The sequence below is a fragment of the Erinaceus europaeus genome, chromosome 2 (assembly GCF_950295315.1).
Source record: "Erinaceus europaeus chromosome 2, mEriEur2.1, whole genome shotgun sequence".
Classification (NCBI taxonomy): domain Eukaryota; kingdom Metazoa; phylum Chordata; class Mammalia; order Eulipotyphla; family Erinaceidae; genus Erinaceus; species Erinaceus europaeus.
Genome location: NC_080163.1, coordinates 111,227,458 through 111,242,366, shown reverse-complemented (window position 1 = coordinate 111,242,366; position 14,909 = coordinate 111,227,458). Strand labels below are relative to the sequence as shown.

At 43.8% G+C, this 14,909-nt stretch overlaps 1 protein-coding gene across 1 annotated transcript in view; it reads left to right on the top strand.

The window, feature by feature from the left end:
• The window catches only part of XKR6 (XK related 6), a 218,376-nt gene that overhangs the window by 197,909 nt on the left and 5,558 nt on the right, over window positions 1–14,909 (top strand). Inside the window, exon 2 of the mRNA XM_060184926.1 lies at window positions 745–941. Coding sequence (XP_060040909.1) covers window positions 745–941 — 197 coding nt within the window. The remainder of the gene's footprint in view (window positions 1–744; window positions 942–14,909) is intronic.

Genomic DNA, 14,909 nt, shown 5'->3' with positions numbered 1-14,909 from the left:
CTGAGTTCACAGTCAGGAAGCTTCTAGGCTGCACTTATTTTAAGATCAGTGTTTCTCATGTGGCAGAGTAGGATGGCCCAGCCTCCCTTCAGAGAGTAGGGCCGTCTCTACCATTCAGCGACTATTTATTTATTTTATTTTAGTGTGTTACTAGGAGATGAACTCAGGGCCTTAAAAATGAGTGATATTGCTGAGCTGCCTCCCATTTTCATCCTGGATTTTCATAGAGAGAAAGGAAAGAGGGGGGGAGGGAAAAGAAGGAGGAAGAGGAGCAGGAGGATGAAGAGAAGGAGAATAGGAAAAGAGAGAGAAAGAAAAAGATATCAAAGTATGATTCCACTATCCATAGGTCTCCCCTGCACACACCCTCTGTCTTCCTTTGTACCACCCATAGCACTTCCATGTGGTGCTGAGAGCTAAACCCAGAACTTCACACATGGAAAGATGGAGCTCTACCAACTAAATTTTCTTCTGGGCCCCCAGTTATCATTTTACAAACATGCAAATTGAGGCCAAGAGGAATTGGACTTGACATAGGGGTTAGATCCCTACTTTGTTTCCCCTTGTTTGCCTGTGACTGTGGGCTGGAAGCACCCCCCCCCCCAAGAGCCTCTACAAACATCCTGGGGGGCCCTAGAGTGTAAGGGTGGGTGGTAGCGAAGGTGGTGATTTGGTGGGAAACAGATCCTTGGCAAGTCCCCCCCAATCCATGCTGTCTGTGTTCTGTTCTGTCTCTCTGGGCAGGTACATCCGCACCATGTACTTGGGGATTCAGAGCCAGCGGCAGAAGGAACACCAGCGACGCTTCTACTGGGCCATGATGTACGAATACGCGGACGTAAACATGCTGCGGCTCCTGGAGACCTTCCTGGAGAGCGCGCCCCAACTGGTGCTACAGCTCTGCATCATGATCCAGAAGAACAATGCAGAGACTCTGCCCTGTGAGTCCTCCCCACCCCTGCTAGGAACCACTCTGGGTGGGCAGGGACAAGCCCTGACATGGGGGACCTTCTGCACACCACTACCCACACATTCATTCCCAATAACTCCCGGGCACCACCTGTCCTGGTTCTTTGGACGCTCCTCTGTGAAGCTGGCCTGACCCACTGCATGCATAGCTAGTGACACACATTTTCCATAAACATTGTGTGTGAGGTTGTTCTGACTCCCTGCACCTGAGTGTCACTGAGGACCACTAACTGTGGCTTTCAACACAGTTGACATCAAACCCAGCACCCTTGGTACTTGGGGGAGAGGAGGGAGGTGGAGAGAGAGAGAAAGAGAGAGAGAGAGAAAGACTTGCTTTAGAACTGACCAAAGTGAAAATAGGAGAGCAAAAGTCTTTTAGACCAGTCTCTTGAGGGAAGCAGGTGTTTTATAGACCAGGGAATGAAGGAGGGGAGCTCCAGAGAAGCTCTCTCAAGGGGACACAGCATGCAACCAGACTTTCTGGCTTCAGTAGCAGCCTGGATTGGATTGTCTGGTGGTTGCCACTTCTTTTGGTATATTTGCTGCTTCTGCAAAATAAATGTTCACATTTCCTGGAAGCCCTATACTTAACGGTGTATAAAAGTGAGGTGTGGGCAAGCTTTTGTTATCCTTGTGGAAGCAGGGCTCTGAGGAGTCAGCAGGCCAATGAAGACCCATCGACTCTTTCTATCTAGATATGGGGGAACATTGACATTGCAGGGTATCAGCTGCACAGACACTTGGGCACATGTTTCTGTCTATGTGTGGGAGGCTACTCCTGCCCACTGACTCTTTACCAGGGCACGAGTTTCTGACCAGGTGTGGGAAACTGGTCCCACCCACCTCATATGCACCAGGACTTATGTTTCTGTTCTGGTGTGGGAGGCTGTCCTCCTGTAATCCCCCCCCCCCCCCAGCTCCCCTAGCACCTAGACACACATGTCCATCCCAAGGGCTGCTGCTCAGATACCTCCTCCCATGAAAAGAGCAGATCCAGGATTCCTGGAGCAGCAGACTGGGGGTCTCCCAGTCAGAGAACTAAAGTGAAATGTATGTGGTGGGTGGTGATCTCTAAGTTGTACACAACAAAATGGATGCTGGTAGGTGCCTAGCAGTTTTAGACACTGTCAGTTGGGGTGCTTTGCTTGACAGCTAGTCTTCTGTAGAAACACCATTTATAAAATGGCCCAAAGGAATCTGCTTTAGTTTGATGGGGGTGTGTGGATCCAGAGCCCCACTTACCACCCTCCTTCCAAGGTGTTGGTGACACCACTGAGGACAGTCCTGATCTCTGCAATAACAGGAAGTGACTAGGTGTAACCTGGCTGTCCAGGGATCCCTGGACAGGCACAATGACCTCAGTCAGTAATCAAGGCAGACTCACGCCAGGTCTCAACTGCCAGGGCAGCCTGCAAGTGTGATGGTCTAGTCTTGGAACCAATTTTAAGGGGGTAGCAGTGGAGCTCCAGCAAGAGGGAAAGTTGGGAGTGAGGAGAGGCTGAAGATGGCCATGTGGGGGCAGGGGCAGGAAACTTAGTCTGGGGAAGACTGGGGATACATGTGGACCCCATTTGAAGAGGTATTGAAGGAAGAAGGGCTATCTTAAAGGGTGAAGGGAGAGAGTCCTCAATTCAGTGTGTGGGAGCCATGTCAGACATGGGAAGCTGCAGGTGGAAGAAATGTCTTAGAAGGTCTCCGGCTTCCCATCTGCAGGAGCATTCAAGTATAGATGCTGCTAAAGAGAATCCAGGGATTCCTGACTGCAGAGAAATTATAAGTATGTGAGAACCAACCTCCCCAAAAGCAAAGGATTTCCAACTGGCTCTGTAGGGTCTTTCCTGCAAAGGGAGGTTGAGGAGCATTTCTGTGCCAAGGGGTGGAGGTTTGGAGAGCCTGGAGAGCTGTAAGAATTGAGTGAATCCTGGTGCCTCAAGCTCAGGGTACTCACAGTGTCAGGGACAGGGGATAGTGGTGAAGAGCTAGCAATACTATTAGCACTAGTCAGGACTTTGGGGGAGCTAGACAAAGAACTCAGGCCACACTGCAAGAAAGACCCTCAGCATAGGCCCCTCTTCCTGTCACACTGGACCTGCTTCAGACACTGTGCCTTGACTCCCACCTAAGCATCAATAATTGCTACTATCTGGTACCCATATATTTGCGTGGTCACTATTTGCTTTGTATCCCTCACTTCCTCTCCTTACCTCCACCCTCATCCCCTCAAGTAACCTTAGCTCTGTTACTAGGGTCTACTAGATCGTCTTTAGTTTTCCTGCTCACTAATTCTATATCCTGATGTTGCACACATGGATGAAATTGTCCAATACTTGTCTTCCCCCCTTGACTTATTACTTATCATGTAATCCCCTCAAGCTCCTTTCATTTTGCTGTGAGTGGTCAGATTTCACATATGGATATTTTATATTACAGCTGCTCTATCCAGTCATCTACTGGTCGGCACTTTGGTTGCTTCTATACTTTATTATGAATTTTTTTTGTATACCTGGAGCATCATGTATGCTTGATTTCACTGCTCTGGGATGCTTTTCCACTCAGAGAGAGAGAAGGGGAGACATCACAGTGCCAAAACTTCCTCTAGTGCCATAGCATCTCCCCTGTGGTGCTGGATCTCAAACCTGTGTAGCATCCAAGGCAAGTCATGCACCCTGCCTGGTGAACTATCTCTCCAACCAGCTCCCATATTTTAGATCTTTTAAATTATACTGCAAGAAGCCTTGGGATGTATATAACATTTTGTGTGAATGTTTTGATATGCTCAAGATAGATACCCAGAAGTGGGATTGCTGGATCATATAGTAGCTCTATCTTTAGCTTCCTGAGGAAGCTCCATTCTAACTCAGGGAAATATGAACAAATACTAAGTCCTGTCTTTAAGCACTATTTTCCTTTTAAATAGACTTTGAGCTCTAAGAACCAATTAGGGATCTTCCTGTCTGTCTCCTTGGTGCTAACCTCCCTGCCAGTTTTCTTCTCTCTTAACTTCACTCACTGGCCCCTTTTACATCAAAGCCCTTCCAGCAACTCATTCTCTAACTCTCCATTTGCTTCCTCTTCCAGCAAGAGCTCTGACTGACAGCATCCCAGAGATTCAGAAAGGCAAGTTCTTTTGAGTTTCTCTGCATGTATGAAGTTAAAAATGTCTCTGCCTTTCTCATCAGCTCCCAACTACTGGATACACCCTTTTCTTTTTCTTCTCTTTTTTCTTTCTTTCTTTTTATTTTTTTCCTTTCTTCCTTTCATTTTTTATTTCTCTCTTCTTTTTTTTTTTTTTGTTTTCCTCTCACAAGGCAGGAACACACCATGTAGGAAGATGCATCACTTGTGCCTGGGTCTCCCTGAGCAGTGTTCCCTTCTGCGTGAAAGGCAAAGCTTTATAGCTCTGGGCCTTGGGTGAGTGGCCAGTTCTGAGCTGCTTCTGTGCTGCTGGATTGATTAAACAGCCTCCTCCTCTTTTCTCTCCACATCTCTCCTCTTGAAAGATTTATTTTTGCTTATGCAAAAATTGCTTTCTGATTTCTTTCATATGTACATTAGTTATCACCTTCAGTGTTATGGACAGCAAAGTCTATCAATTGATCATTTAGAACTCGGGGTAAAATTAGGTGACAGTGATCTGGACGGGAGATGGTGGCTTTGTGTTCAGTACCAGAGCTCTGAGTTTCCCACTAATTTTTCATTACCAAGATGTAAAATGTATTATTTTTAAAAACCACTCCCGTGTATCTACCAACACCAGAAAGGGAATCATATTGTCTAGAATTATAGGTAGCTACTGGCTCCCTTTCCTTACCAGAATTAATCATTGCCCTATCTCGTCAAGGAGGAGAGAACCTTCTTCCTAAATCTTCTCACTCCCAGATGAACTGGGGTTGCCCACTTGCAAGAGATCTAAGAGATTGGGAGGGAAGGGATAGTTCAAATGAATTTTACATCAAGATCTTCCAACCTTTGACCTCAGCTTCCAGGCTGCTCAGGGAGAAGATGAATAAGAATAACCATCCATGCCCCATCCACACCCTTCCTTGGGGTCCTCCGCCCAGGACAGAAAGCAAGAGATGCACAAGGATGTGATGGCATTATCTCATCAGTACACAAACATGGCCTCTTTTGACTCCCTCAAGCATGGTCCATCCCCTACCCGACCTTTGCCCATATTCCCTTCTGAGGAGACATACTCCTGTCTCCCAACAAATGGCTGCTTGGTCCCTGCACACAGGGTCTCTTGACCAGCTAGTAACTTCACCTCTCCCTCCTCTTCTACATATTTAGACAGGTTTATTGAACTGCAACTTGCATACATACCATACACTTCACCCATTTGAAGCATATAATTTAGCAGCTTTTAGTTTATCCCAGAGTTGCTAGTTATCACAATGATCAACTTTAGAACATTTCCATTTCTCAAGCCAGTTAAAACTGCTCTCTTTGAGACTCCCCCCACCCCTCACCTTGAGAGGGGAATGGTTGAGGAAGACACAGATTGAAGGACCACTAGGTGGAGAGATCACCATGCTAGAATGTAGCGAGGAAGATAGGCCAGCCTCTGGAACACTTATATTCTTAAGACTTGGGGGAATCTGAGAGCTCAGGAGCATCCCTGAGACCTCTTTTAGCCTATCCAGCAGACCTGACTCTGTGATAATAGATAAATGATAGTAGATAATAGATGTGGGGAAATCTTAGCAGCATTTGGGCAGTCACAATTTTTAATTATTAAGCTAGACATCTCCTGTCAGAGACAGTCATCAATTCCAGGTCTCCGGAGAACTTCTCGCTCCAGGAAAGACTGCAGTGAAATGATCTTCCAGTGATTCTGTCTCTTCCTTAAGATATTGAAGGAAAGAAAACCTGTGGGCTCATGAATAATTCTCCTGTCACATATCTATCACTATTGAGGAGTGGATGGAATGGAAGAGACCCAGAGAAGGAGACCAGCAGTGGAAATACTCAACAGTTCCATGTCTGGAGGGACTGTGGGTAAATCACAATCTCCCTGAGCCTCGTTTTTTAAATATGTAAAGTGTACTGCCATCAAATAAGAACTTGCTTCCCAGTGAGCATAGAAGCCAGCAACTGTGACTCCAGCTTTAGACAAAAGATAGAGCTTTACATTTTGGTAGACCAGCAAGGAGCCAGGAAGCAAGGTTCCAGTCTGTCTCCCTAATCCAGGGGCTGGGGTGGGATTTATAGGATAGGAAAGAGATGAGGTATGCAGAGAGATTTGCAGGGCCCTATGTGCTAAGGTATGAAGAAGAGTTTGAGCAGCTCATGCTCTCTATTAATAGATCTCTACTTTCCTTGAGTGTTTGTGTGTTTGTTTGGAGGTTCTAGCATGGGAACATAGTTAACTTGTATACCCCAAGCTGAAAACCTGCCCATCTCTGTTTGGGGAAGGTCATCCTCATCCACTGAGCACACAGCTTCAAGGGGGAAGTAGGGAGGGTAGAAGGGGACACCTGCCTAGCCAGCCAGCTCAGCTGAATCCTCCCTGGCCACCAAATGGAGTGTTAGATGTCACATCAGATTGCCCTAGACTCCTTAATCCCCAAAGCAGTCTGGCTTCTAGTTTTTTCTGATCTTAGAGAGATAAAAAATAGGAAAGTTTTCAAGGGAGAGGATGGGATATGGAATTCTGGTAGTGGGAATTGTGTGGAATTGTACCCCTCTTATCCTATGATCTTGTTGATAGTTTTTATTTTCTAAGTAAATTAATAAATTGAGTATATGCAGACTGAGGATTGGTATAGTAGATAAAGTATTGAATTCTTAAGCATGGGGTCTTGAGTTCAATCCCCAGCATCACAGTGCCAGAATGTTTTTCTGGTTCTCTCTCCTTTCTCCATCATTAATTAAGTAACTAATCTTTTTTTAAAGATTTTTTTTTAAAGAAATGAGTAGATAACATGGTAGACTTGGATGCAATGCCAAATGAGATATCTCACATAAACCATGGCAATCCAGTGGTGATTATCCAGTTGTGATCAGATCTGAATTTTACCCCATTTGGACCATCATGTTAAAGAGCTGCTTCTTCAAGCAGTCGGTATTATGACCACTTAGATTTCAGCTTCTAGAAACATTCTGATCGTTCTTCTCTGTGCAGCTCTACCACAGTCTGTCCTGAGTCAGTTCTCTGCCATTTCTTCTCACCCTCCAGCTAGCCCAACCCTTCTGCTGCCCCAGCCTCCCCTCATTCTTCTATTTTATCTGCTCCTCACCTCCAACTTTTGCTACCCACCCCCCCCACCATGTTTCTGTGCTTCTCATGCTGTGAGACATGCACACTTGTCTCAACTCGAAAGTTTATCTGAAGGAGACCCTTGGCTATCATACTGACCTCACCAAAGCTAGCATCCCCTGAAGACTCCACCCTTACCCCAGGAAGAGTTGTCTAGCCAGGGATCTCTCCATCAGTAACTAAGGTGACCATTCAATTTCTGGAAACCTTAGACTTCTGGATCTGGCTGTGAGAGTCAGAAATTCCGTTTGCCAAGCCTTTCTTGGGCAAGTGGTTCCCCCAACAAGGTCCAAGTAGTTTAGTGAGGTCCCAACTGGATCCTGGTTTGCCTGGTGGACAGGCAGCAAGCCCCGCCTCCTGGTCTGCACCAGGAAGAGCCAGCCGTGAAGGTCACTGCCTGGAACTTGTCACAGCTGAAGGTGACATGTTTAACAATTTCCAGGCTGATGTTTGGAATTTGGAAAGTGGAAGAGAATCATAAGTGCTCCCCAGCCTAGTTAAGATTTGCCCTGGAGGCCTTGAGACCAGTTCATAGGGACGTGGGATTGGGCTGGTGGGACAAAGTTCCCTTTTGAGCTGACTGCAGGCAAGACAGAAAGCTTGCAAGTGAACCTCTGCAGAGAGGAAGAACCTGGCCTTCCTCCCTCTATAAAGGATATGCTGCAGAACTCTGAAGATTAACAGTTCAGCAGTGGGAAAGTGATCTCAGTGATTGTGTTGCAGTCACCTCTGTCTTTGGGGCTGGAGTGGTATTCTCCTGAGGGAATGGAAATAAAGATTTGATTTTCCTCTCTATAATTAGAGACCACTCTCAGATACTGTTGTACTTCCTGTGCATTCCTGGGAAAAGACTCCAATCATTTCCTCCAGAACTACTGGCCTTTCTTTCCTCACTCTACTTCTTTAGGTCATTTCTAGAGGGCCCATCAAGTCATCAAGCACTTTGGGGAGTATTGGAATTGGAATCTCAGTTCTTTGTCTTGATAGACATGCTAATTTTAAAAAAATCTCTGAAGCTTCTTTATCTACAAAATGAGATGAATGTACTGCCTTACTCTGTATGTGTCATACCATGTACCACAGATTAGCCGAAACAGGTGTTTTGGGGCCGGGCGGTAGCACAGCGGGTAAGCGCACATGGCATAAAGGACAAGGACCAGTGTAAAGATCCCAGTTCAAGCCCCTGGCTCCCCACCTGCAGGAGGTCACTTCAGAAGCAGTGAAGCAAGTCTGCAGGTGTCTATCTTTCTCTCCCCCTCTCTGTCTTCCCCTCCTCTCTTGATTTGTCTCTGTCCTATCCAAATAACAACAACAATAAACAACAAGGGCAAGAAAACGGGAAAAAATAGCCTCCAGGAGCAGTGGATTTGTAGTGCATGCACCGAGCCCCAGCAATGACCCTGGAGGCAAAAAAAAAAAAAGAAAAAGAAGAAGAAAAGAAAAAAAAAAAAGAAACAGGTATTTCCCCTCATAGCACTGGAGGCTACAAGTTCAAGATCAAGCTTATCTTGATCTGGAACCCAGCCAGGCTGGGTTCTCTTGAGGCCTCTGGTTTATTTTTATTTATGTTTTTATTTTATGTATTTATTTACTTAATGAGAGACACAGGACATGCACTTTCACACACACACACACACACACACACACTCATACTCATTGGGGGAGAAAAACCGGAGCACTGCTCAGCTCTGGCTTACTGTGGTGCTAAGGACTGAACATGGGATTTCAGGTCTCTCTCCAACCCCAAGGCTTTAGTCCTTGTCATTCAGACATTTGTCTTTTCCCTTTGTCTTCACTTGGCCATCCTTCTGTGCCCTGGGAACCCATGTGTCACTCAAGATTTATCTGAAAAGAATACCAGTGGCAGGTCCAGGAATGTGACTCAACAGAAAGAATGTAGGATTTATAGTCATGAGTTCCCATGAATGAAATATATGTGTATGTATATGTATATATATGCAGGCTAAAGTAGTGTTCTGTCTGATCTGTCTCTCACGTAAAATAAGTAAATAAATGAACCTTAAAAATAATTTTAAGGGGGCTGGGCAGTCGGTCGGGGCCAGGTAGTGGGTGCACCAGGGAAAGTACACAAGGACCTGGAGTCCAGTCCCCGTTTTCCACCTGTGGGAAAGGAAGCTGCACATGTAGTGAAGCAGTGCTGCAGCTGTTTCTCTTTCTCTCTCCTTCTTTGTCTCCCTTTTCTCTCACAATTTCTCTCTGCCTCTATCCAAAATAAACAAATGAAGAAAATACTTTTAAAAAGAAGAATGTATCTTGAAAAATAAAGGACAGCAGGAGAGATAGATTAATGGCTATGCAAAGAGACACTCAAAGCTGAGGCTCCAAAGTCCCAGGTTCAATCCCCTGCTCCACCATAAACCAGAGCTTAGCAGTGCTCTGGTAAAGAAAATAATAATGATGATGATAATAACAATAATAATAATAATAACAACAACAAAAGGACTAGCCATGTCAGCAGCAGTAGAGCACTGGACTTGCATGTATAGTATCCCAAGTTCAATACATATCTCATATGCCAGAGTGATTTTTGTAGTTCTCTCTCAAATAAATAAATATATAAATTAATGTCAAATATTTTTAGAGAGAGGCCAGATCTGTGTTCTGCTGTGGCATCTACAGCCCAGGAGATTGAACCCAGGGCCTCACACATGAAAGCATCCTGCACAAGAGCCAGGTGGCAGAAGTGGTCCTTTTTCCTATTTCCTTTTAGCTTGGAGCATATTCACCAGGTCAAAATTGTGGCCCATCACTGGAGATCCTAGTTTATAGAGGGCTCCTTGAAGCTTGAACAGGTGATATTGTTAGAGAAGGCTGATGGCCTTCATTACAAGTGAGCCCAGTCTCTAGCATGCCAGTTTCCCAAATGTCAGGAGGTAGCTGGACTTGGAACACAAGTCACATGGAAAACACTGGTTTGAGCACCTTGCTGGAAGACTGAAGCCCCTCACACCCAGCCTCATAGGACTGCTCTGCCTCCCTCATCTGCCCCCCATTTAGCAGAGCCACGAATTGGTAAACATTGAAAATAACCAGAGGTTGGGGATTCCTAGACCATCCACTCCACCCTACTCACCCAACAGCAGACTGCAGTGAGGGGGTTGGGTGTTCTGTCCAATGTCAAGCCTGGAAAACCCATGGTCAGAGTCAGGTCCCATCATGGTACTCAGCCACCCCCATCTAGCTGCCCCTGATTCTCTGCTCATCTGCTAATCTGCTGGGCTCTTAAAGGCCTGGGTAGCACCTTTCCCCTGGGCTCACTTGTAATGAAGGCCATCAGCCTTCTCTAACAATATCGCCTGTTCAAGCTTCAAGGAGCCCTCTATAAACTAGGATCTCCAGTGATGGGCCACAATTTTGACCTGGTGAATATGCTCCAAGCTAAAAGGAAATAGGAAAAAGGACCACTTCTGCCACCTGGCTCTTGTGCAGGATGCTTTCATGTGTGAGGCCCTGGGTTCAATCTCCTGGGCTGTAGATGCCACAGCAGAACACAGATCTGGCCTCTCTCAGTCTTTCATGGATTAAAAAGAAAATGCAACTTAAAAAAATTATGCTGGGCTGCTTAAAGCTCTGAGGTTCAATTCCTAGCACCACTATAAGCCAGAACTGAATAGTGTTCTGGTCTCCTTGTCTGTCATGAATATATATATATATCAATCTTTCTGTATTTCTCTCATTAAATAAAATATTTTTAAAAATATGCTTCAGTCCTAGTCCTTAGGATCTCAGTTTCTCAGGAAGTAATTTCATTTGGAATGGAATCCTTAAAGAGGAGATTAAATTAAACTGAGGCTACTAGGGTGGGCCCTAATCCTCTAAAAATATTTGACATTAATTTATATATTTATTTATTTGAGAGAGAACTACAAAAATCACTCTGGCATATGAGATATGTATTGAACTTGGGATACTATACATGCAAGTCCAGTGCTCTACTGCTGCTGACATGGCTAGTCCTTTTGTTGTTGTTATTATTATTATTATTGTTATTATCATCATCATTATTATTTTCTTTACCAGAGCACTGCTAAGCTCTGGTTTATGGTGGAGCAGGGGATTGAACCTGGGACTTTGGAGCCTCAGCTTTGAGTGTCTCTTTGCATAGCCATTAATCTATCTCTCCTGCTGTCCTTTATTTTTCAAGATACATTCTTCTTTTTAAAAGTATTTTCTTCATTTGTTTATTTTGGATAGAGGCAGAGAGAAATTGTGAGAGAAAAGGGAGACAAAGAAGGAGAGAGAAAGAGAAACAGCTGCAGCACTGCTTCACTACATGTGCAGCTTCCTTTCCCACAGGTGGAAAACGGGGACTGGACTCCAGGTCCTTGTGTACTTTCCCTGGTGCACCCACTACCTGGCCCCGACCGACTGCCCAGCCCCCTTAAAATTATTTTTAAGGTTCATTTATTTACTTATTTTACGTGAGAGACAGATCAGACAGAACACTACTTTAGCCTGCATATATATACATATACATACACATATATTTCATTCATGGGAACTCATGACTATAAATCCTACATTCTTTCTGTTGAGTCACATTCCTGGACCTGCCACTGGTATTCTTTTCAGATAAATCTTGAGTGACACATGGGTTCCCAGGGCACAGAAGGATGGCCAAGTGAAGACAAAGGGAAAAGACAAATGTCTGAATGACAAGGACTAAAGCCTTGGGGTTGGAGAGAGACCTGAAATCCCATGTTCAGTCCTTAGCACCACAGTAAGCCAGAGCTGAGCAGTGCTCCGGTTTTTCTCCCCCAATGAGTATGAGTGTGTGTGTGTGTGTGTGTGTGTGTGTGTGTGTGTGTGTGTGTGTGTGTGTGTGAAAGTGCATGTCCTGTGTCTCTCATTAAGTAAATAAATACATAAAATAAAAACATAAATAAAAATAAACCAGAGGCCTCAAGAGAACCCAGCCTGGCTGGGTTCCAGATCAAGATAAGCTTGATCTTGAACTTGTAGCCTCCAGTGCTATGAGGGGAAATACCTGTTTCTTTTTTTTTTTTTCTTTTCTTCTTCTTTTTTTTTTTTTTGCCTCCAGGGTCATTGCTGGGGCTCGGTGCATGCACTACAAATCCACTGCTCCATTCTCAAGGATAGACCATATGTTAGGCCACAAAGACAGCATCAGCAAATTCAAGAAGATTGAAATCATCCTAAGCATCTTCTCAGACCATAGTGGAATTAAACTAACACTTAACAATCAACAAAAAATTAGTAATAGTCTCAAAATGTGGAAGCTCAGCAGTATACTACTTAGCAACTACTGGGTCAAAGGGGAAATAAAGGAAGAAATCAAAATGTTTCGAGAGTTCAATGAAAATGAAGAAAGCTATCTAAATATTTGGGACACAGCTAAAGCAGTACTGAGAGGGAAGTTCATAGCCATACAAGCACACATTATGAAACAAGAAAAAGCACAAATGAACAGCCTGATTGCACATCTAAAAGACCTAGAAGAAGAAGAACAAAGGAACCCTAAAGCAACCAGAAGGACAGAAATCACTTAAGTTAAGGCAAAAATAGATAACATTGAAAATTAGAAAACCATACAACATATCAATGAAAGTAAATGTTGGTTCTTTGAAAGAGTGAACAAATTGACAAACCTTTAGCTAGACTCACAAAACAAAAAAGGGAAAAGACTCAAATAAATAAATAAACGGTAACTTCACCGTTTTTAGCTAATCTTGGATGGAGCTTGAAAAAATCATGTTAAGTGAAATAAGTCAGAAACAGAAGGATGAATATGGGATGATCTCACTCTCAAGCAGAAGTTGAAAAACAAGATCAGAAGAGAAAACACAAGTAGAATCTGAACTGGAATTGGCATGTTGCACCAAAGTAACAGACTCTGGGATGGGTGGTAGTGGGGGAATACAGGTCCAAGAAGAATGACAGAGGACCTAGTGGGGGTTGTATAGTTATATGGAAAACTGGGAATTGTTATGCATGTACAAACTATTGTATTTGCTGTTGAATGTAAAACATTAATTCCCCAATAAAGAAATTAAAAAAGGCTGTACAGGAAACAATTCACAGATTCCTCTCTCTCTCTCTCTCTTTCACACACACACACACACACACACACACACACACAATTTGTCTTGTATTACTGTTTACTAGTGACTAACATCTGTATATATTGTGTTTTTCCTACAATAGGTAAAAATAGTTTCTTTAAAAATTTAGTGATTTAATATTGATTTACATAATTGTAGGATAACAAGGATATAACTCCATATCCACACCTTTCCCACCACCAGAATTCTGTGTCTCTATCCCTAAAAAAAAAAAAAAAAGAAAAAGAAAGAAAGAAAGAAAGAAGGAAAGATCAGAAGTGACATCCTTAGGAGAGGATATGTCACAAAGACATTAAAAGGACCTTTATGAAAGGCCAGGAAATAGAACAGTCAATAGAGCATTCACCTTGCTGTGTATGGGGCCCTGAATTTGAGCCCTTATTCCATATAAGAGTACCATGGAAGACACTGGGGGTGGGGATGGGGTGTCCATGAATGATGGATCTATGCTTTGACATCTCTCCTCTATCTCTTTCTTGAAATAAAAAAGAGTAGAAAGTTGGGCTGAGAAGGTCGCTCAGTGGAATCATGCATACATGGTGTCTTGGGTTCACTACTAGGCACCACATTAAAAAAAAAGAATTTTTTAAGGATGCCCCAGTGTTGGATATAAATATGACATCAACTATAGAGATGTGATTGCATATTTGCCCTCCAGAGACCCATGTTACTCCTAAGAAGATCCATTCTCCTCTCTGGGTTTTCCACCCACCCAACAGCTCCCATAAATACAGCCCTGTTATGTTAAAGCATTTGTATGACCACATGACATGGCTCCAAAGATGCAGACTCAGGTAGACATTTGTTTACAAAGCCACACAAGTGTAGTATTCTGAACTTCCCACAAAGATGGAAGAATAATAGTCCTTAACGCCTCTTCCATATTTTCAAGATGAGCTTCCATGGAGAGACTGGCATTATTTCTCATCCTTGTTTGTTTTCAGTCTTGATTGTTATCATTTAAAAAATAACACATGCTCATCATGGCAGTTAAACATCTGGAATTTTCTATGCTTGTACCAATGCATTGGTTTTTGCTATTATGGTACATTGTTCTGCAAGCTGTGCACCTGAGCCGCATCTTGAGCTGTTAGAAGAAGCTGTGCAAGATGGGCCAGGAAGAAATGCAAAATAAGGCAGGAAGGTATGAAATGCTAGAATACTTTGACTTTTTTCTTTTTACTGCAGTGCCAAGAAGTGAACCCAGGGCCTTGTGATACTGCAGAATGACATCCCTGGTCCATTTTTTTTTTTTTTAGTTATATTTACTTACAGAGAGATAGAAAGAAAGGGAGAAAGGAAAGGAGAGACAGAGGCAAAAGGGAGAGATACCACAATACTGTTGCACTATCCATAGAGCTCCTTTGGTGCCATACATAGTGCTTTGTGTGGTTTGGAGCTTGATCCCAGCACCACACTCAACAATATGCTGTATTCACTGTCTCCTGGAATCCAGGACTTTGGCTTTTTTTTTTTTCCTCCAGGGTCATTGCTGGGTCTCAGTGCCAGCACTATGAATCCACTGCTTGTAGAGACCATTTTCCCCTCCATTTTTGTTGTCCCCCCCTTTTTTTTAA